The following is a 22,285-nucleotide window of genomic DNA, read 5'->3' on the forward strand; positions in this document are numbered from 1 at the left end:
TGCGTCGGCGACACAATAGGAAACCAGAATAAATGTAGGCAAGGCAACCACATGAAGCCAAACACAGAGTGAGTTCATCTGTGCTATAACAGTGGATGGAGATGGAGAAAACAACCAGGGGGAGGGAGAATGCCAACTCATAGTAAGAAGGCCCGGGGTGGGGGCAGGGGTGCAGTAGGGAGAGGAACATTCTAGAATTCAAAACAACAGACTATTCCAATCATATTCTTAAACTCCGTATAATGAAACCTGTTTATATTATCCTTAAATTAATTGTTCGATGTTCACATTCCAGTGTCCTGGCCAGTGACCCACCAGCAATTTCCTTGTTCATAACATTTTCTTTTCTTGGTCCCTTGAAAAAGATAACGAATGAGTTTCTCATTTTGTAAAGCTGCTCTGAAATGTTTCCTTACGTCATGGGGACTGGAAGGTCATCTTGGGACACTGGATGTAATGGGGGGCACTTGGGCCAGGGACCAGGAGGTTTTCTGACTGTGAGGCAACCCATTAGCTGATGGTTGACTGACATTTTGGAACAAGATTTTGTGAGAGACTGGGGGAAGGAAAAGAAGGAGCATGGGAAGGAGGCACTTAAAAGACTGAACAGGCAGGAATGAGCTGAGTGCTCCCAGATTCGAGGAGGATTTTATTATTGGACACAGATCTGTGGTGAACTTTCAGCCAGGATCTCAGAGGCCCGGTCTGAGGGGCCTCATATAGGTTTTCTTATCAGCATTTTGCTGACCTAACCAAGTAAACTGTTTCTGTGAGAAAAGACAAGTTAACTTCTCATTTAAAAATTAAGCAGTGAAAGGAGCAGCAGCTACTCAGGGAAAGATTTTTTGTGGCAATGGGAGAAGTACAAGAGAGCAAATCCAACTCCAAGAAAATACTGAAGCCTCTCCTGTGTCGTGTTTGGCAAGTTCCCAAATAGAGGCAATTTTTGGACTCAGAACCCATTGCCTGAAATCCTGGCTGAGTCCCTAGGAGGAGAAAGGCGCTGTAACACATCCATGTGGCTGACAGGTCTTGGTGCTCCAGCCGGGTGTCAGGCCTGAGCCTCTGAGGTGGGAGAGCCGAGTTCAGGACATTGGACCACCAGAGACCTCCTGGCCCCACGTAGTATCAATCAGCGAGAGCTCTCCCAGAGATCTCCGTCTCAATGCAAAGACCCAGCTCCACCCAACAGCCAGCAAGCTCCAGTGCTGGACGCCCCATGCCAAACAACTAACAAGACAGGAACACAACCCCACCCATTAGCAGAGAGGCTGCCTAAAATCATACTAAGTTCACAGACACCCCAAAACACACCACCGGATGCAGACCTGCCCACCAGAAAGACAAGATCCAGCCCCACCCACTAGAATACAGGCACCAGTCCCCTCCACCAGGAAGCCTACACAAGCCACTGAACCAACCTCATCCACTGGGGGCAGACACCAAAAACAACGGGAACTATGAACCTGCAGCCTACTGCAAACGAAGTAAGTTAAAAAAAATGAGAAGACAGAGAAAAACACAGCAGATGAAGGAGCAAGGTAAAAACCCACCAGACCAAACAAGTGAAGAGGAAATAGGCAGCCTACCTGAAAAAGAATTCAGAGTAATGGTAGTAAAGATGATCCAATATCTTGGAAATAGAATGGGGAAAATACAAGAAACATTTAACAAGGACCTAGAAGAAATAAAGAGCAAACAAACAATGATGAACAACACAAAAAATGAAATTAAAAATTCTCTAGAAGGAATCAATAGCAGAATAACTGAGGAAGAAGAATGGATAAGTGACCTGGAAGATAAAATAGTGGAAATAACTACCACAGAGCAGAATAAAGAGAAAAGAATGAAAAGAATTGAGGACAGTCTCAGAGGCTTCTGGGACAACATTAAATGCAGCAACATTCGAATTATAGGGGTCCCAGAGAAGAAGAGAAAAAGAAAGGGTTTGAGGAAACATTTGAAGAGATTATAGTTGAAAACTTCCCTAACATGGGAAAGGAAATAGTCAATCAAGTCCAAGAAGCACAGAGAGTCCCATACAGGATAAATCCAAGGAGAAACACACCGAGACACATATTAATCAAACTATCAAAAATCAAATACAAAGAAAAAATATTAAAAGCAGCAAGGGAAAAGCAACAAATAACATACAAGGAAAGCCCTATAAGGTTAACAGCTGATCTTTCAGCAGAAACTCTACAAGCCAGAAGGGAGTGGCAGGACATATTTAAAGTGATGAAAGGGAAAAACCTACAACCAAGATTACTCTGCCCTGCAAGGATCTCATTCAGATTCGATGGAGAAATTAAAACCTTTACAGACAAGCAGAAGTTAAGAGAATTTAGCCCCACCAAACCAGCTTTACAATAAATACTAAAGGAACTTCTCTAGGCAGGAAACACAGGAGAAGGAAAAGACCTACAAAAACAAACCCCAAACAAGAAAATGGTAATAGGAACATACATATTGATAATTGCCTTAAATGTAAATGGATTAAATGCTCCAACCAAAAGACACAGACTGGCTAAATGGATACAAAAACAAAACCCATATATGTGTTGTATACAAGAGACCCACTTCAGACCTAGGGACACATACAGACTGAAAGTGAGGGGATGGAAAAAGATATTCCATGCATATGGAAGTCAGAAGAAAGCTGGAGTAGCAATTCTCATATCAGACAAAGTAGACTTTAAAATAAAGACTATAACAAGACACAAAGAAGGACACTACATAATAATCAAGGGATCAATCCGAGAAGAAGATATAACAATTGTAAATGTTTATGCACCCAACATAGGAGCACCTCAATACATAAGGTGAATGCTAACAGTCATAAAAGGGGAAATCGACAGTAACACAATCATAGTAGAGGACTTTAACACCCCACTTTCACTAATGGACAGATCATTCAAAATGAAAATAAATAAGGAAACACAAGCTTTAAATGATACATTAAGCAAGATGGACTTAATTGATATTTATAGGACATTCCATCCAAAAGCAACAGAATACACTTTCTGCTCAAGTGCTCATGGAACATTCTCCAGCATAGATCATATCTTGGGTCACCAACCAAGCCTTGGTAAATTTAAGAAAAATGAAATCATATTAAGTATGTTTTCTGACTACAATGCTATGAGACTAGATATCAATTACAGGAAATAAAACTGTAAAAAATACGAACACATGGAGGCTAAACAATAACCAAGAGATTACCGAAGAAATCAATGAGGAAATAAAAAAATACCTAGAAACAAATGACAATGAAAACACGATGACCCAAAACCTATGGGATGCAGCAAAAGCAGTTTAAGAGGGAAGTTTATAGCAATACAATCCTACCTCAAGAAACAAGAAACATCTCAAATAAACAACCTAACCTTACACCTAAAGCAATTAGAGAAAGAAGAACAAAAAAACCCCAAAGTTAGCAGAAGGAAAGAAATCACAAAGATCAGATCAGAAATAAATGAAAAAGAGATAAAGAAAATGATAGCAAAGATCAATAAAACTAAAAGCTGGTTCTTTGAGAAGATAAACAAAATTGATAAACCATTAGCCAGACTCATCAAAAAAAAAAAGAAGACTCAAATCAACAGAATTAGAAACGATAAAGAAGTAACAAGTGACACTGCAGAAATACAAAGGATCATGAGAGATTACTACAAGCAACTCTATGCCAATAAAATGGACAACCTGGAAGAAATGGACAAATTCTTAGAAAAGCACAATGTTCTGAGACTGAACCAGGAAGAAATAGAAAATATAAACAGACCAATCACAAGCACTGAAATTGAAACTGTGATTAAAAATCTTCCACCAAAAAAAAGTCGAGCACTTGATGGTTTCACAGGCGAATTCTATCAAACATTTAGTAAAGAGCTAACACTTATCCTTCTCAAACTCTTCCAAAATATAGCAGAGGAAGCAACACTCCCAAACTCATTCTATGAGGCCACCATCACCCTGATACCAAAACCAGACAAAGATGTCACAAAAAAAGAAAACTACAGCCCAATATCACTGATGAACATACATGCAAAAATCCTCAACAAAATACTAGCAAACAGAATCCAGCAGCACATTAAAAGGATCATACACCATGATCAAGTAGGGTTTATCCCAAGAATGCAAAGATTCTTCAATATGCGCAAATCAATCAATGTGATACACCATATTAACAAAATTGAAGGATAAAAACCATATGATCATCTCAATAGATGCAGAAAAACCTTTCAACAAAATTCAACACCAATTTATGATAAAAACTCTCCAGAAAGTAGGCATAGAGGGAACCTACCTCAACATAATAAAGGCCATATATGACAAACCCACAGCCAACATCATTCTCAATGGTGAAAAACTGAAACCATTTCCTCTAAGATCAGGAACAAAATAAGTTTGCCCACTCTCACCACTATTATTCAACATAGTTTTGGAAGTTTTAGCCACAGCAACCAGAGAACAAAAAATAAATAAATAAAAGGAATCCAAATCAGAAAAGAAGAAGTAAAACTGTCACTGTCTGCAGATGACATGATACTATACATAGAGAATCCTAAAGATGCTACCAGAAAACTACTAGAGCTAATCAATGAATTCGGTAAAGTAGCAGGATACAAAATTAATGCACAGAAATCTCCTGCATTCCTATACACTAAAGATGAAAAATATGAAAGAGAAATTAAGGAAACACTCCCATTTACCACTGCAACAAAAAGAATAAAATACCTAGGAATAAACCTACCTAAGGAGAGAAAAGACCTGTGTACAGAAAACTATAAGACACTGATGAAAGAAATTAAAGATGATACCAACAGATGGAGAGATATACCATGTTACTGGATTGGAAGAATCAACATTGTGAAAATGACTTTACTATCCAAAGCAATCTACAGATCCAATGCAATCCCTATCAAACTACCAATGGCATTTTTCACAAAACTAGAACAAAAAACTTCACAATTGGTATGGAACTACAAAAGACCCCGAATAGCCAAAGCAATCTTGAGAAAGAAAAACAGAGCTGGAGGAATCAGGCTCCCTCACTTCAGGCTATACTACAAAGCTACAGTAATCGAGACAGTATGGTACTGGCAAAAAATAGAAATATAGATCAATGGAACAAGATAGAAATCCCAGAGATAAACCCACACACATATGGTCACCTTATCTTTGATAAAGGAGGCAAGAATATACAATGGAGAAAAGACAGTCTCTTCAATAAGTGGTGCTGGGAAAACTGGACAGCTACGTGTAAAAGAATGAAATTAGAACAGTCCCTAACACCATACACAAAAATAAACTCAAAATGGATTAAAGACCTAAACGTAAGGCCAGACACTATAAAACTCTTAGAGGAAAACATAGGCAGGACACTCTATGACATAAATCACAGCAAGATCCTTTTTGACCCACCTCCTGGAAAAATGGGAAAAAAAAGAAAAATAAACAAATGGGAGCTAATGAAACTTAAAAGCTTTTGCACAGCAAAGGAAACCATAAACAAGACGAAAAGACAGCCCTCAGAATGGGAGAAAATATTTGTACACGAAGCAACTGACAAAGGATTAATCTCTAAAATATACAAGCAGCTTATGAAGCTCAATATCAAAAAAACAAACAACCCAATCCAAAAATGGGCAGAAGACCTAAATAGACATTTCTCCAAAGAAGACATACAGATTGCCAACAAACACATGAAAGAATGCTCAATATCACTAATCATTAGAGAAATGCAAATCAAAACTACAGTGAGGTATCACCTCATACCAGTCAGAATGGCCATCATCAAAAAATCTACAGACAATAAATGCTGGAGACGGTGTGGAGAAAAGGGAACCCTCTTGCACTGTTGGTGGGAATGTAAATTGATACAGCCACTGTGGAGAACAGTATGGAGGTTCCTTAAAAAACTAAAAATAGAACTACCATATAAGCCAGCAATCCCATTACTGGGCATATACCCTGAGAAAACCATAATTCAAAAAGAGTCATGTACCACAATGTTCATTGCAGCACTATTTACAATAGCCAGGACATGGAAACAACCTAAGTGTCCATGGACAGATGAATGGATAAAGAAGATGTGGCACATACACACAATGGAATATTACTCAGCCATAAAAATAAACCAAATTGAGTTATTTGTAGTGAGGTGGATGGACATAGAGGCTGTCATACAGAGTGAAGTAAGTCAGAAAGAGAAAAATACTGTATGCTAATACATACATATGGAATCTAAAAAAAAATGGTTCTAATGAGCTTAGGGGCAGGACAGGAATAAAGACGCAGATGTAGAGAATGGATTAGAAGACATGGGGAGCGGGAAGGGTAAGCTGGGACAAAGCGAGAGAGAGGCATGGACATATATACACTACGAAATGTAAAACAGATAGGTAGTAGGAAGCAGCTGCATAGCTCAGGGAGATCAGCTCGGTGCTTTGTGACCACCTAGCAGCGTGGCATAGGGAGGGTGTGAGGGAGACGCAAGAGGGAGGGCATATGGGGATATATGTATACATATAGCTGATTCACTTTGTTATACAGCAGAAACTAACATAACATTTTAAAGCAATTATACTCCAATAAAGATGTTTAAAAAAATTAAGCATTAATGTATACAGGCATAATGGGGCAGCCCTTCCTAGAGGGTTAAAGGTGATATTTTAGAAAAAAAATAAAAGGAAGTACAATTTTACATGCCTGGAAGTTGTTTCTCAGAGATATGACATAAGGTAAAAATAACTAGTATCATGAAAGATTTATCTAGATTTCTTGATGGTAGGTTTGTAATAATTTATTACCGGAAGTACAGGACTTTGGGGGTTGTTTTTAAATTTTCATCAATATTCCTACCAGAAGCAGAATATTGGTTGGATTGAATAGAGTCTGACTGAATGTTTAATTTCTCATTGAAAACAATAATTATATTTTGAAAGATCTCAGGAAGCCCCTCTGTCCAAGATCTGTAGGAGGGTTAAAAAAAAAAAAAAAAGAATGGGCTTTGCCGTCAGACAGTACACTTTGAAGCCCGGTTGTACTCCTCTTTGGTCACTCCCAGCTGTGGGACCTTGGGTAAATTACTTAACCTCTCTGAACCTCCACTGAACGGTATAAAAGGCAAAAACATGTGCCTAACAAGGTTTCTGTGATGAGCCAGTGCGATCATATATGTAAAAACCTAGTGTGCGGCCTGGCACGTAGTAGGTTACCAATAAATATTAGTACCATTTATTTTCTATATCTTCCTTTTCTCTCCTGCCCCACTACCTCCTGCACTCTGATTCTTGAAATCTTTTAACCAGTGGCAGAGCCTCTCCTTGCATGTTTAAAAACAGGGAATTCCCTGGCATTCCAGTGGTTAGGACTCATCCCTGGTCAGGGAACTAAGATCCTGCAAGCCATGTGGCACAGCAAATAAATAATAAATAAATAAATGAATAAATAAATTAAATAATGTAGTAATTAGAACATAACATAAATAGATAGCATAACATCACTAAGCACTTTACCATACATTTCATCTTGTTTGATCCTTAAACCAATCCTATGAAATAGGTACTATTATTGACTCCATTTTACAGGGGAAGAAACCAAATCTAGGTTTGGGTTAGATACTATTTCAATGATCTATTGCTATATAACAAACCACCCCAAAACTTAGTGGCTTGAAGCAACAACTATTTTATTATATCTCATGATTCTGAGTTGATTGGGCTCAGCTGGGCAGTTCTTCTGCTCCATGTGATGTTGTCTGCCTATGTCCATATGCATTTATCTGGAGGCTCGACTAGGCTAGAACATCCAAATGGTTTGCTCACAGGGCTGGCAATTGGTGCTGGATGTCAGCTGGGAGCAGAGCTGGGACTGCTCACCAGAGTACATCCATGCTCCTCCATTGCCTCTCCTGGGATGGCAGCTGGACTCCAAGAAGGAGCACTGCAAGAGGAAAAAAATTGAACCTTCCAGTTTGCTTAAGGCCTGGCCTCAGAAGTCTCAGAATGTTACTTCTGCTATGATCTGTTGGTCAAAGCAGTTACAGGCCCAGCAAGATTGAAGAGAAGGGGAAACAAGTTTCACCTCTCAATGGAGGAGTGGCAGGGAGGGAAGAGGTTGATGACAGCCTTGATTGGAGACTATCTGCCACAGATAGTTTGCCCAAAGTCACAGAGCTAGTGGGCGATAGAGTTAAGATTCCACATACTCAGCCACTAGGTCATACACATACGAGTAAATGCCAAAGTCTGTGGAAAACACAGTAAGCTCAATTTAATCTCAGAGGAGAGATCAGTACAAAATTAAGAACTCTAAAGACCCTAAACTGAAAAAAGTACCCCTTTTTGTGCCCCTCCTCCCCACGTAATGCAGAATAAATGTTATTTCTTGAAATGTCACAAAGGTTGCATATGCTAAAATAAATTTTTTCTAGATTTTCCATTTCAAAATTCTGGATACATTCACTGAATCTGAGGTTTTCTGTGTGTGTGTGTGTGTGTGTGTGTGTGTGTGTTAAGGTGGGGGGTGAGAACCCTGACTTACAACTGCTCTGTGCACATACTCAGCCTGCCTGTTGGGTAACTCATGCCTTTGTGGGAGAGGTCACAGAGGCCTCAAGTTGGCAGGGGAAGCTCCAGGGAGAAGCAGAATTTGGCCTGGCTCTGAACTCTGATTAGGACTTTTTTTGGCTGCGTTGCGTCTTCGTTGCTGCACGCGGCCTTTTTCTAGTTGTGGTGAGCAGGGGCTACTCTTCGTTGTGGTGCGCGGGCTTCTCATTGCGGTGGCTTCTCTTGTTGTGGAGCATGGGCTCTAGAGCACAGGTTCAGTAGTTGTAGCTCACGGGCTCTAGAGCGCACGCTCAGTAGTTGTGGCACATGGGCTTCAGTAGTTGTGGCATGCGGGCTGTAGAGCACAGGCTCAGTAGTTTTGGAGCCCAGGCTTAGTTGCTCCGTGGCATGTGGGATCTTCCCAGACCAGGGATCGAACCCGAGTCCCCTGCATTGGCAGGTGGATTCTTAACCACTGTGCCACCAGGGAAGTCCTCTGATTAGGATCTGAATAAGAGGAACAGAAGGAGAAAGAAGAGGAAGGGAAAATATGAACAAGACATGAAGCTGGGAATGGACAGCGAGTAGTAGCTAGGGAGATGGAGGAAGGGACCAGGCTGAAGTAAAAGGGCCTGGGTTTGGAAATGGGAGGGCTGATTAGTAATCTGCTTGATGACTGGAGCTAAATTAGCTCCCCATCTTCAGAAGTATCCCAAAGTAGCGCTGAGAACCAGATTACAAAGAATGAAGATCTACATGAAACCCAGGTCCAGCTGTGTAAACTCTGTTTTAGCCTTGGCCTTGCTGAAGGCAGATGCCTGGAGAGCCCTGTTGGGGGCTGGGTAGGAAGGATACTGCTTGAGGACCTTCCCAATGGCTGATCCGGGAATATCCGGGCTTACACCACTCTTACTAGCTTCATTTGGAAAGGGATTGACAAGCATAAAGCAAACCCAGTCATCATAACCCTTCTTATAGCACTTTCCAGAGAGTTTATTAACCTAAATCTCTCTTATGTTACCTATCAGGACTTCCTGGTAAAGGCAAGGACTTGGGGATTTTGAGTCATTCTGAGCAAACACCATCTTCAGATTATTTTCCTGCTAAGGTGGCTTCTATCACTTTCATTTGCAAAACCTTTTCTCTTTCTTCATATTTGAAAGAAACCCAGTATGACCTTTGTAATTTTTTTCATGTAAATTACAAATATTTAGAATCCCTGTCAAAGGAATGAAATAAAAGCAGATGTTTTTCGCTTATGCTGGCCCCAAGTAATACCACATTAGAAAACAGAGAGTATTTTTGAGTCTCGTTAAAAAATATTTCAAGAAAATAAACATTTGTTGAATGCAAACAAGAAGAGGATATGGCATTTTTTAATATGAATGTAGAATTCAGAGCTAAGGAGTCTAAGGCCCAGAGAGACTCAGTGACTTGTGTAAGGTCACAGAGTGAGTTTACAGCCAAGTCAGGATCTGACCTTAGTCCTCTCAAGTCCAGCCTGGTGTGCTTTCTATACTGTATGCGGTAGATTGGTTGCAAAGATGGCCCAGATACTTCATGCCTCCCTATATCAACATCTTTGCAATTATAACTTAGCAGGTTCTCTCATCGCCTCTGGAATCTGGGCTGCCCTTGTTACTTGCTTTGGTCAATATCACATGTAGTGGAATAGTAGGATGTGGTGGAAGTGATGGTGTGCCACTTTGGAGCCTTGGTCTCAAGAGTTCTTACGTGTTTCCACTTATTCTATTGGAATCTTATTATCACCATAAGGACAAGCCTAGACTAGCCTGTTAGAGAATGAAAAGTCACAGGGGAAGATCCCAGTTACTCCAGCTAAAGTCAGACTAGCCAACAACCAGTCAACCAGGACATATGACAGAACCTAGCCTAAGCATCAGAGCTCACAGGTGATCATGAATGAGCCTAGCTGAGACCAGAAAAACTACCCAGCTGACTCATTAGCAATAATACATATTTTTTAAGCAGAATCGAGCAAACCTTTTTTTTTTAAAGGGCTAGATAGTGAATATTATAAGTTAATGAGGCATATGCTCTGTGGTACCTCCCCTCTGTTTACTGTAGTACAAAAAACAGATAAACATATAAGGCAGATAATATGTAAATGAACAGACACAGCCATGTCTAAATAAAACTATATTTACAAAGACAGGCATCTGGCCCACAGGTTGTAGTTTGCAGACCCCTGATTATAAGCCACTGACTTTGGGATGACTTGTTATACAGCAAGAGCTAGCTGATACACTGATTCTGACTTATATCCCAAACAAAGAAAAGCACCAAACTAACTGCCAAAGAGCTTACTTGCAAAGATAAAAGGGAGGAGCAGAAGGGAAATGTCTCCATTTTCCTGAAGTTCACACTTTAACTACCTGTAAAGTCTGTCACAATTTTTCTCATTTGCAGATTGTGTACTGCTGTCAGATAACTGCTATTTCAGTCCTTACAAATAGGGTTTCATGAGGATAGCCAAACTACTGGGGGGACAAAATGGAACCTATTCTGGTTGCAGACTCAGTTTGTAAGCTTCTGATTCTGGATTCCAATCCCAACTGAAACAGAGTTCAGAGACTCTTGGAGAGATTTCAAAGCCATATTTGTCAGCCTCTGCCTATTTCTCCTCATTCTCACCGTCTCTACAGCATTTGGTGCTTCTGACCACACCCTCCTTGAAACCATCTCCTCCTTTGGCTCCCATCATGCCTCTAGCTCATTTATTTCATCTCTGGTCTATCAGCAGGAACTCCCTATTCAGAGTTGTTCTTTTTACATTTCGGTCCTGAGCCACTTTTTCTTTCTGTTCTACACTACTGGGTCTGAGCTGGGGATAGGTATCAGAATATCCCACGGAACCTATTTAAAACTTGGAAGCATAATGGCCATAATTTGAAAAAGTTCCTCAGGTGACTTGGATGGACATTCCTGTAGCAGTTAGTATTTTCCAAAGATGATCCTCAATATTTCCCATCCGACATGCCCTTCCCCAGTGTGACTGTGCCATTTTCCCCATCAAGAGGTAGAATCTATTTCTCAACCTCTTGAATGTGGTTAGGTCCTGTAAAATGTAATAGAAGTGACACTGCCAGTTCTGGGCATGGCCCTTTACTGACCTGGTAACTTTAACTTCTGCCACTTGTAAGAAATGTGATTAGATATCCTGAGACCACCATGACAGGAGAAACCCAAGCCATACGGAGCAGCTCAAAGTATAAGACCCCATGTGTAGAACACTGAGGCACTCTGTGTAAATAAGGAACCATCTTGAAAGTGGATCCTCTAGGCCCAGCCACTACAGCTAAAACCATGTGGAACAAAACTATCTAGCCTAGTCCTTCCCAGATTCCTGACCTACAAAATCATCAGCAAAATAAATGATTGTGTTAAACCATTAAGTTTGGGGGTAGCTGTTACTCAATAAGAGGTAAATCAGACAGATCCCCCTCTTCCCATGCATACACACAACCCTGTTAAGATCTATTGCCCTAGGACTTCCCTGGTGGTGTAGTGGTTAAGAATTCGCCTGTCAATGCAGGGGACATGGGTTCGAGCCCTGGTCCAGGAAGGTCCCACATGCCGCGGAGCAACTAAGCCCGTGGGCCACAACTACTGAGCCCGTGCTCTAGAGGCCATGAGCCACAACTACTCAGCCTGTGAGCCACAACTACTAAAGCCTGTGTGCCTAGAGCCCGTACTCTGCAACAAGAGAAGCCACCACAATGAGAAGCCCGTGCACCGCAATGAAGAGTAGCCCCTGCTCGCTGCAACTAGAGAAATCCCATGCGCAGCAACGAAGACCCAACGCAGCCAAAAATAAATAAATAAATAATTTGTATTAAAAAGAAAATCACTTCTATAATACCTGCTGTATGCCAGGCAATGAATAAAGACCATAAACACAAAGGCGTGTTATCGGGTCTGTCTTGAGTGGCTTAAAGTTATGGTAGACAGACATATAATAAGATGTATGCTACAAAAGACTTTCACCTCTATCCTTACTTTACTCTTCTCCATTTTAGAGTTGCTTGAGAAAAAAAAGAAAAAAATAGATAAAAAGAGGATTCCCTGGCGGGACTCGGCATTCTCATTGTTGGGGCCCCCAGTTCGATTCCTGGTCCAGGGATTAAGATCCCACAAGCTACGCAGCAGAGCCAAAAAAAAAAAAAAAGAAAAGAAAAAGAAGAAAGAGTTGGTTGACAGTTCTATTTCAGTACAAAATTCTTAGGGGCCAAGGTCATGTCTTATTTATCATAGCCCACAATTAGCACTTGGCTTTGCTCCATATATTCTCGGATAATGGTTATTAGATTTTATCAGATGTACTAGTTATAAAAAGAGCAACCATTTATTGGCCCTTTACATGGAACACTGCTAACATCATGATGTTGGATGGGAAGTACACATGTAGAGCTGTGGCAAAGACTGCTGTGAGTTCACTTTACCCCAGTTCCTTTTCTTACTGGGCACTCAGCTAGACTGCTTTTCCTAGCCTTCCCTGCAGTTAGGTGTGACCATATGACTGAATTCTGGCCAATAAAATGTGGGCAGGAAGTGATATGTATCTAAGCCTGGTCTACAAAAACTTTCTGCTTAATATTCCACTCTTCCAATCTCTCTCTTTTCCTCCTGCAGTTTAATGGAGAAGCCTGAAGATCTAGAAGAGGTGGCACTACAAAAAGGAAAGAACCTGGATCCCTGAGATACTATTTGGGGCATCACTGGCTAACCAAGAATACTTGCGTTACACTATTGCATGAGTCAGCAATAAACTTTTATTATGTAAAGCTTCTGGAAGTTGAAGACTGCTTACTACAGTTGTCAGTTTGAACTTGCCTAATTCAAATGCTAAGTTTAATGCAACCTTCCTAGATTGATCATGACTACCTACTTTTCAAAAGAGTATCCAGTAGATTCCAAAATTGCATTTATTATTCTCGTTTAAGCATGAGCTCTCTCATCTCCATGATCAGAAATAATGGCTTGTTCAATCTTTTATTTTTGCAGTCTTCGAAATATATATGAGTGGTAACAAAACCAAAGAGCTAATCAACCTCTCCCAAAATATACTTTAATAAGCCCAGCAAAAACTCTTTGGTGTAGAATATGAAAAGTTCAGGGATCCCTGGGCCTGGTTAGGGCCAGGCTAACCAGGCGGCTGTCTACAGAGGCTGCATAGGATGGGGTGATTGATGTTCAGGCCTGTGAATGCTGGGAAAGAAACAGAGAGGACTAAGCTTTGACTTCCTTGATGCCTTAGAGCCAGTTTGGCACTTGTCACAACTCAGTGATTTGTATTCATGTGACAACCTTACCACTTCCTGTTTTGATCCAAAAAAAGAATTCTAGGAGAGAAATGAGGCCACAAAACTGAAGAAGGCCCAGTGTGTCCTTTTTATCTTCCATTTACTCAACATACATTTACTGTGCACCTATTATGTTCACAACTGTGTGTGTGTGTTTGGAAGGGCGGAATTCAAATAAACATAATAAACAGATCTGCTTCCAGGGAGATGTTTAGACTGATGGGATTTGACAAGGCAAGCAGCTGTTTGAAAGACAGTGTAGAGTAGAAAGTTCACTGACTCTGATGAGAGAGACTCAGGTTCAAAATCTGGCATATAATTGGCACAAACAAGAAAAACTGGATAAGTATGGAGGAGGAAAATTACATTGGGCTTGAATGGACAAAATAAGTCATTAATTTTTCTTAATCAAGGCTTCCTTTTAGAACATTTCTCAGTCCTAATCTAATATGGATGCCAAATCTGTCTAATTCACAACCAGGCATCAACAAGAAAGATACAAATGGAGAGAGGAATTCATTGTTCCAGAAGAGAAGTTCCTGTATTGGATGAAAAATTCACAGCAGGCATTGCTGACTCATATATACACATTTGTGTGTGTGTGCGTGTGTGTGTATAATAGGCATGCTACATACGTGAGAGATAAGTCATAAAAATTGTTCACATATTCAGGAACAAAGAGTTATGATATAATTTCTGAAATTACAGAGATCCAGAATTAGAAGAGGATCTTTCAATCCAAACCATTTATCTTACAATTGAGGAGACAGACTCAAATAGGTGAAATGACTTGGTGAAGGCCACACAACTATGAAATCGTCAAGCCAGGACCTGACCTGGATTTCTGGCCCAATGCCCTTACCACTAACTCCTTTCTAGTCAAGGCATAAGGAGCTATTCCATAAAGTCACTGGGTAGAGCTTCCTGGAGGTCTTAGTTCCAGGGAGTGAAGACTTCCCACTGAAAATTTCCCAGTATTATGGACAGAGGTCTGGCTTGAACTAAACTGTATTAAGGGAGTCCACAAGATAGTTAAGCATACTTAAAACAGCCCTCATTTATTGAATACTTGCTATGTGTCAGGCACTGTGCCGAATGTTTTATATATATATATATATTTATTTATTTATTTATTTATTTATTTATTTCATTTATTCATTCGCTTAAATTTTTATTTGTATGCCAGGAATCTATGCTATGTGCTAGGATCCAATAGTGAAAAGACATACATGGTTCTTGACCTTATGGAACCTCTAGACTTCCACATAACAGAAATTCCATAAGGTCTGCTTGTTTACTGCATCCATTTACAGGTGATGAAATGGGCCCAGAGAATAACAATGATGGCTACCATATATTGTCCACCTACCCCACACCAAACACTTTTCCAAGCACTCTCTGAGTTAATCTGTACAACAGTTCTACGAGATAAGAAACAGGGGCATAGGAAGCTGAACGTCTGGTTCAAGGTCACGTAGGTAATAAGCAGTAGAACATGGACTGGAACCAAGGTTGTCTGGTGCCAGTGTCCATGATTTTAACCACTACATTACACTGACCAGTTGGATTCCTGCTATGCACGCTAAAAGATGGTATTACCTGATGTCAAAACTCTGCTAGTGAGACCTAGGACCCAAGAAGCATCAATTACTTTGTCTACAGGCAAATTTTGTTTTCAGCAGTTGTATGTAGATAATAATATTTGCTTGAGTGCTTACCATATGTCAGAGTACTGCACCTGTACATATGATATCCAGGTAAAACACAAGCATAATACTGGCCTTTAGTAGATCCTCAATATAGTAGGCAAATGGTAAGCAGTAAGAATAAATATGTAAGGCTAGAGAAAACCTAGAAATTATTAAGAAGTAGAGGGTGCTGGCTGCAATTGTGCTGGATCTGCATTTGGACAAAAATATGTTTGTATTTTTTCAAGACTGTGCTTGCTTTATTTAGATATAGAGATAACAAATATCTACATAAATCTTCACTCACCTGTTAGAGGGAGATTTCCGCAGAAATAATTTCTCCAGCCATAAAATTTATTGTGTACTGTGATTTACTCATCTGTTTAAGGCATCCTGTTGCAAGGCATGGACACACTCCTTGAAAATAAAAACACAAACTTGAATGATTTTCGGTTTCACATAAATTCTATTAAAGAAGAATAAAACAGTGAAATCACAGAATTTCTCCATTCTCTTCCACCATGTGTTTCTTTGAGGTTTAATAATATTATAAATAAAGCAGCTTCAAGATTAAATACAAAACAGTGAACAACTTAGAAACATTTTGAAGAAGCAAGTATTATATCCCAGTGTTGCCAGGCTTTCAACAAAAGTAAGATAGAAAACAGAGCGAGAACTCTCATTTGTTCTATCAAGAAAGCATAAATATTGGCTCCGTATTAAGCCAACCTCTTGCAGCTGTACACCAGCTCTCAACTATTAAAAAGATTCTTAAATTCCCAGGGAAACAAAAATCAATTTCATCCATATAAGTCTGTATATAAATCTATTGTGCTTTATTCCAAATATTTTCTCATCAAGGAATTTGGAACGAAATTTTTTTTGAAAGAGAAAGTCTCCATTTCACCCATTACACCATTATAAATATTTGAATGACTTCCAGTAACTTTGCTTAGAAAATCTCAATGTCTGTATAACATGCCAATGACAGCTCAGCAGTAATGTCAATACATTTCATTACCTGGCAAGACAATCATTCATAGCAATAGATTGGAATTCTGATTGCCCTTTACATATATTGTATTTCACTTTTGTCACAGCACACCGGATGGTTACTCTTGCCCTCTTGGCAAGATACTCTTTCTGAGCTTATACTAAAAATCTCTTTTATCTCTTAAAGCTTAGAATGAGCTAAGTGATTACTGTTTTAGTCCTAAACCAATATGTGTAGTCAGGTCTTGAAAGAATTCCAATCACTGTAGCCCTTGTTCATATTTTAGATGGATAATAATGCCATTGGGTTGTTTTCCTTGGGGCTCATTTTATATATTCTATTTGTAGGAATTAAGGTTTCTAGTCCAGTGACTATTGTTCACATAATTCAAACAAAGAAAGGAATGTGATATTAATTTTCTGGGTTTTGTAAGAAACTGCACTGGAAAAGTGAAATATAAATATTTGCTAAAGTTTGGAGAAATAGAGTAGAATAGAGATGTACTTCTCAAAATTCAGTGTGCATTAGAATCTCCTGGAGAGCCGGTTAAAACAGATTCCTAGGTCCCACAGCCAGTGATTCTGATTCAGTAAGCCTGTGTGGAGTTCGGGACTGATTTCCAGCAAGTTCCCAGGTGATGTTCATGTTGCCAGTTCATGGACCATCTTTTGAGGAGCAGTGGAACAAAACGGAGTGGTCAATAGCAAAGGCTAAAATCGTGCCTTTGCCATTTACAGGTTTGTTGATTTGGAGTAATCAATTAAGGAGTAATTTATTTAACATATTTTTAAGCCTTAGTTTCCTCATCTGCTCAATGGGGGTTTTGTAAGGATTAGATAAGTCTGTACGTCACTTGACATAGTGCTAGACAGGTACCTGGTATGTGCTAAATAAATGGCAACCATGGTTATTAGAAATGATGAAGTCTTCTTTTCTGGGATCCACCTGGTTGAATATGTAGTTCTTCTGTTCCATATCCTAGTGTGTTTGGCAAATTATTTGTTAAGTATGTCTAGATTAGGAGTTATCAGATCGATGCATTAGCAACTATTCAGGATTTGAATTGCTAAGGTGGGACCTAAAACAGTTAAATATTTTGATCCCTGGGCCTTCCAACCAAATACCATGCTGAAGCTCTGATTCTCTGTACTTTGAATTATTTTTCATTTAAATTTCTTTATAGTCCACATCTCCACAGTTATGTCTCCTTATGAATGATCTTTAAAGAACAACATCAGTTTATTTTCAAAATCAAACTCAAGTCTTTGGAGACTAATATCCTTTCTCTCCATATTTTGCTATTAAGAGGCCTGGTGTTCTGCCAAGGCAACGTATTAATAAATTTAAGCTTGAGGTTTTCATTGTCATGTGAACGTTGAAATTGGCTCTCAATTACACAAAGCAGCCAGTTCAACAGAGTACGTGTATTGGATTTACAACGAACATGTCTGGGAAAAAATTAGTTTAAAATCCTTGATTTTGTGGTTTGCTTTTAATTTGTTAAATAGGCATAATCCACCAGTCATAAGCATCTCAGCCAATTCAGGCTAAGTTAATTCTGAGAAATATATGTTTACTTTAGTCAAATGTTAACAAATTAATTTGTCTTGCATCCAATCATTTATTTAGTTTTTCACTTAACACTAAGTCCCATTTCTGTGGTAGGTGATGGTCTAGATGCTGGGGAAAACACGTACCCCATCCTCCCAGAGTTTATAGTCTAGTGAGAAAGGTAAAAGCACAGTTATCAGAACCTCGTTTTAACAGGCTGATAAATCTCCAGTCTTTACCAGTTAACAAGCTGTAGAAAGTTTCAGCCCATTGTTTGTGTTTATATGCAATTACTCATCAATCTGTTAGCCATTATCCAAAGCTTCAGATACACTGGATGATGTCTTCTAAAAGTAGAATACTTCCAGAGCTTCTAACCAAAGGAGAACTTTACATTTCTGGTTTTCTTTCTTCTTTTTTTTTTTTGGAAAATGAATGTAGAGAAAGCAAATCAAGTCAGTTTTGTAGCTTGCAACTAGCTGTTATGTAAACTCTCGAGTAAAATGACATGAGTGAAGACAAATACCAATCTGTATATCAAACTTCATTTTTTGAGCTTTTCAAAAGATGCAGGGGGACTTCCCTGGTGGTGCAGTGGTTAAGAATCTGCCTGCCAATGCAGGGGACACGGGTTCGATCCCTGGTCTGGGAAGATCCCACAAGCCGTGGAGCAACTAAGCCCTGTGGGCCACAACTACTGAGCCTGCGCTCTAGAGCCCACGAGCCACAACTACTGAGCCTGCACGCCTAGAGTCCATGCTCCGCAACAAGAGAAGCCACCACAATGGAAGCCCACGCACTGCAATGAAGAGTAGCCCACGCTCACCACAACTAGAGAAAGCCCGCACGCAGCAACGAAGACCCAATGCAGCCCCCACCCCCAAAAAAATTAAAAGATGCAGGGATTTACATTCATATGACCTGTTTTGGACTGAATGTTGGGTCCCCATCCACAACCCCCTACCCTTGCCAAATTTATATGTTTAAGGCCTAACCTCCAATGTGATGGTATTTGGAGATGGGGCTTTGGGGAGGTAATTAGAGTTAGATGAGGTCATGAGGGTGGGCACTTCATGATGGGATTAGTGTCCTTATAAGAAGAGACACCAGAGAGCTTTCTCTCACTGCCCCATGTAAGGACACAGCCCGAACGTAGCTGTCTGCAAGGCAGGAAGCGGCCCTCACCAGAATCCAAATTGGCTTCTACCTTGATCTTGGACTTCCCAGCCTCTAGAACTGTGAGAATAAATTTTTTTGTTTAAGCCACCCAGTCTATGGTATTTTGTTATGGCAGCCTGAGCAGACTAAGACGTGATTTTAGAAAGATGACAGGGATTTGTACAAAACGGTGGAATGCTTCAAACTTATCTCATATTATTCCCAAGCAGGGCCCTCAGCCTCAGTCTGCCAGGTGGGCTCTTGACAATCGCCAGCACACAATTTACTCTCTCTCGCCTCTGGTCTGCATTCCTCTTTGTGCTGTTTTCTTTACCCTAAATCTTCCATTTCTGGCTCAGAGTCTCATATCTAAGAAATCTTGATTAGCTCTAGTCAAGAAGGATCAAGTCCCAAATGACCCTTCATTGCAAAGTTTGTTTCACAATACACTTATTTGCATTTCTCTATTGTGTCCTTATGTTGGTTCAAGGATGTAGGTCTTATCTCCTCAACAAGACCTTGAGCATCTCCAAGACAAGCCTAGGGTCTAGACTTTTCAAATCTTTTGTGTCCTCCACTGGCCCTTGCAGAATGTGCAAATAGAATGGGAATAAAACTTATTGAATGAAAATTGAACTAGATGCAAGAGCCAACGAATGTTCTGAGGCAAATGAATCAAGTAATGCGAGGAAGTACAATAAAATCCTGGCTCCAGAGCCTGCGGGTGGGGGTCGGAGAGAGTCGTTCTGGATAAGTGAGTTTAATAGATGGCTGAGTTTTAATTATCTTGAATGGAAACATTTCCAATATATTAATCTTCCCTGCCTTCTAAAATAGTGCATTATAAACATAATCCAGCTTGATGACTTGAGGCTGTCATTAAAAGTACTATTGTGCTATAACACTGAGAAGCCCTACGGCCCTTTGGAGGTATGCAGAACTGTTTGTCCCTATTCTAAATGGCTGCAGATTGCTGGGTTTCTTTTTTTAATTGTTGTTTTGTTTTTTAGCCTTTTTGGGTCATCCCTTGCTGCTGGACTGTCAGTCTCACTGATGCCAGTGTGACTGATTGTGCCATTTCTACTCCCTGCTCCTAATTTGCTGCTTCTCATCTGAAACGAGCTTGGAAATCAAATACTCAAGCTCGCTGTGGTTGTTGTCATGATTATTATTGTTAAAGATGTGTGTAAACAGAGAGCAAAGGGCTCTGTGTGAGGGCTTGCCAGGGTCTCCATGGCTAAACTGTGCAAGAGACAAAACACATATATGTTGTGAACTCCTAGTTCAGCCTCTCTGAAGCCTTTTCAATTTAATTCCTATTCTTACTTTTCTGGTCTGAAAATAAAACTTTCTGGAAATGTATTTTTCAGTAAAATTAGGAATTTAGTCATGTATTCGACAAGGATTCATTGAGTGCTTACAAAGTGCAACGTACATGCTAGGTGCTGTAGGATGGTCGTTCAAAATGGATACTCTATGTCCAGCTTGCTCTCTGTTTTCTGTATTGCACTAGCACCTAGTAGGTACTCAATAAATATCTGCTCATCAATGAAATGAACTTTATAATCTGAGAATATACAAGATATTGACACACATACACACACAAACAAGTTTACAATGTAAGCTGTAGTAAGGACCAGAATAAAAATACAAAAAAAGTATACACAAGGACCAAAAGATTATTTCCTGCTGGAAAATCCAGAAGGACTTCATGGAAGAGGTAGTGGTTTTGACTGGGACTTGAAGGATGGGGTCATATTTCAATCAGCAAGCAGTCAGGGAAGTAAGAAGAGACAAAAACACCACAGACAAAGGCCAGATGCTAGGATGGGCAGGGCGTATTGGGGGGACAATTAGTATATTTTGGCTGTAGTACGTGTAGGGGAGTAAGGAGACAACATTATAACATTATACTGGGGTCAGAGCATGGGTGGGCTTTGAATGTCAGGCTAAAGAATTTGGACTTTATTAGGTAATGGGGAGGAACTGAGGGTTTTTGAGCTGGGAGGTGACATGCTTTGAGCTGGGCTTTAGGAATCTTGATAAATGTTGGAATCTAGGAGTTAAAGGGAAACAGGACTGGAGGTGATTCCAAGGGTATATGGGAGGCAACACGGGCCTGAACTAGGATGTTGTCAGTGAGAATAGCAGAGCGGGAATGATTGTCCGAGGCACTGTAGAGGTAAATAAGAGGATATGGCAACTTATTTGTTGTCAGGAGCAATGGAGAAGGACACGTTGGGTATAACTCCAAGTGATGTCCTTTCCAGAATGAACTAGAAGAGTCCAAAAGAATGGATTTAAAGAGATGGTGAAGAGTTTGACTTGGGACATGCTGAGATGTGAGAGTGAATTGTTGATAGCTCTGCTGTAAAAAGCATGAATGGGAAACTGCCCTGAAAAACACTAAAGGAATAACAAATACTCACAAAATGAGGGCTTATGTGGACTCAGCTCACAAAAAGAAGTTAAAAGGTCAACATCTTATTTTTAGTCCCTTCTTGACATGACTATATTAAAAGCTGTTCATCCTTATTTTCAAATAGCTTTCAAGTACACCTTTAAAAAAACTTCTACTTGGGGCTTTCCTGGTGGCGCAGTGGTTGAGAATCTGCCTGCCAATGCAGGGGACACGGGTTCGAGCCCTAGTCTGGGAAGATCCCACATGCCGCGGAGCAACTAGGCCCGTGAGCCACAATTACTGAGCCTGCGCGTCTGAGGCCTGTGCTCCGCAACAAGAGAGGCCGCGATAGTGAGAGGCCCGCTCACCGCGATGAAGAGTGGCCCCCACTTGCCGCAACTAGAGAAAACCCTCGCACAGAGACCCAACAAAATACCACCAGCTTCAGGTTGACCTGGTTCCTTATAGCATACAGAGCACCCTGAGGCATAATTATTCTGGACAGGAATATGTCAAGTCCTTGGGGGGACCAATGGAGCTTCAGAAAAGTTCAAGGAAAATCTGCAAGAGATCTCCATTGAAGTGACTCTATTTCTTGTTTTAAATACAGTGAATAT

The 22,285-nt window shown here is 40.2% G+C and overlaps 1 protein-coding gene across 1 annotated transcript in view; it reads left to right on the plus strand.

The window, feature by feature from the left end:
- Positions 1-15,019, plus strand: part of DRAM1 (DNA damage regulated autophagy modulator 1) — an 88,536-nt gene extending 73,517 nt beyond the window's left edge. Inside the window, exon 7 of the mRNA XM_030763478.2 lies at positions 13,206-15,019. Coding sequence (XP_030619338.1) covers positions 13,206-13,223 — 18 coding nt within the window. The 3' untranslated portion in view covers positions 13,224-15,019. The remainder of the gene's footprint in view (positions 1-13,205) is intronic.
- Positions 15,020-22,285: the final 7,266 nt, after the last annotated feature.

This window comes from Delphinapterus leucas, chromosome 11, assembly GCF_059928025.1.
Source record: "Delphinapterus leucas isolate spDelLeu-1000000601 "Yukka" chromosome 11, BTC_Dleu_Yukka2, whole genome shotgun sequence".
Taxonomy (NCBI): Eukaryota; Metazoa; Chordata; class Mammalia; order Artiodactyla; family Monodontidae; genus Delphinapterus; species Delphinapterus leucas.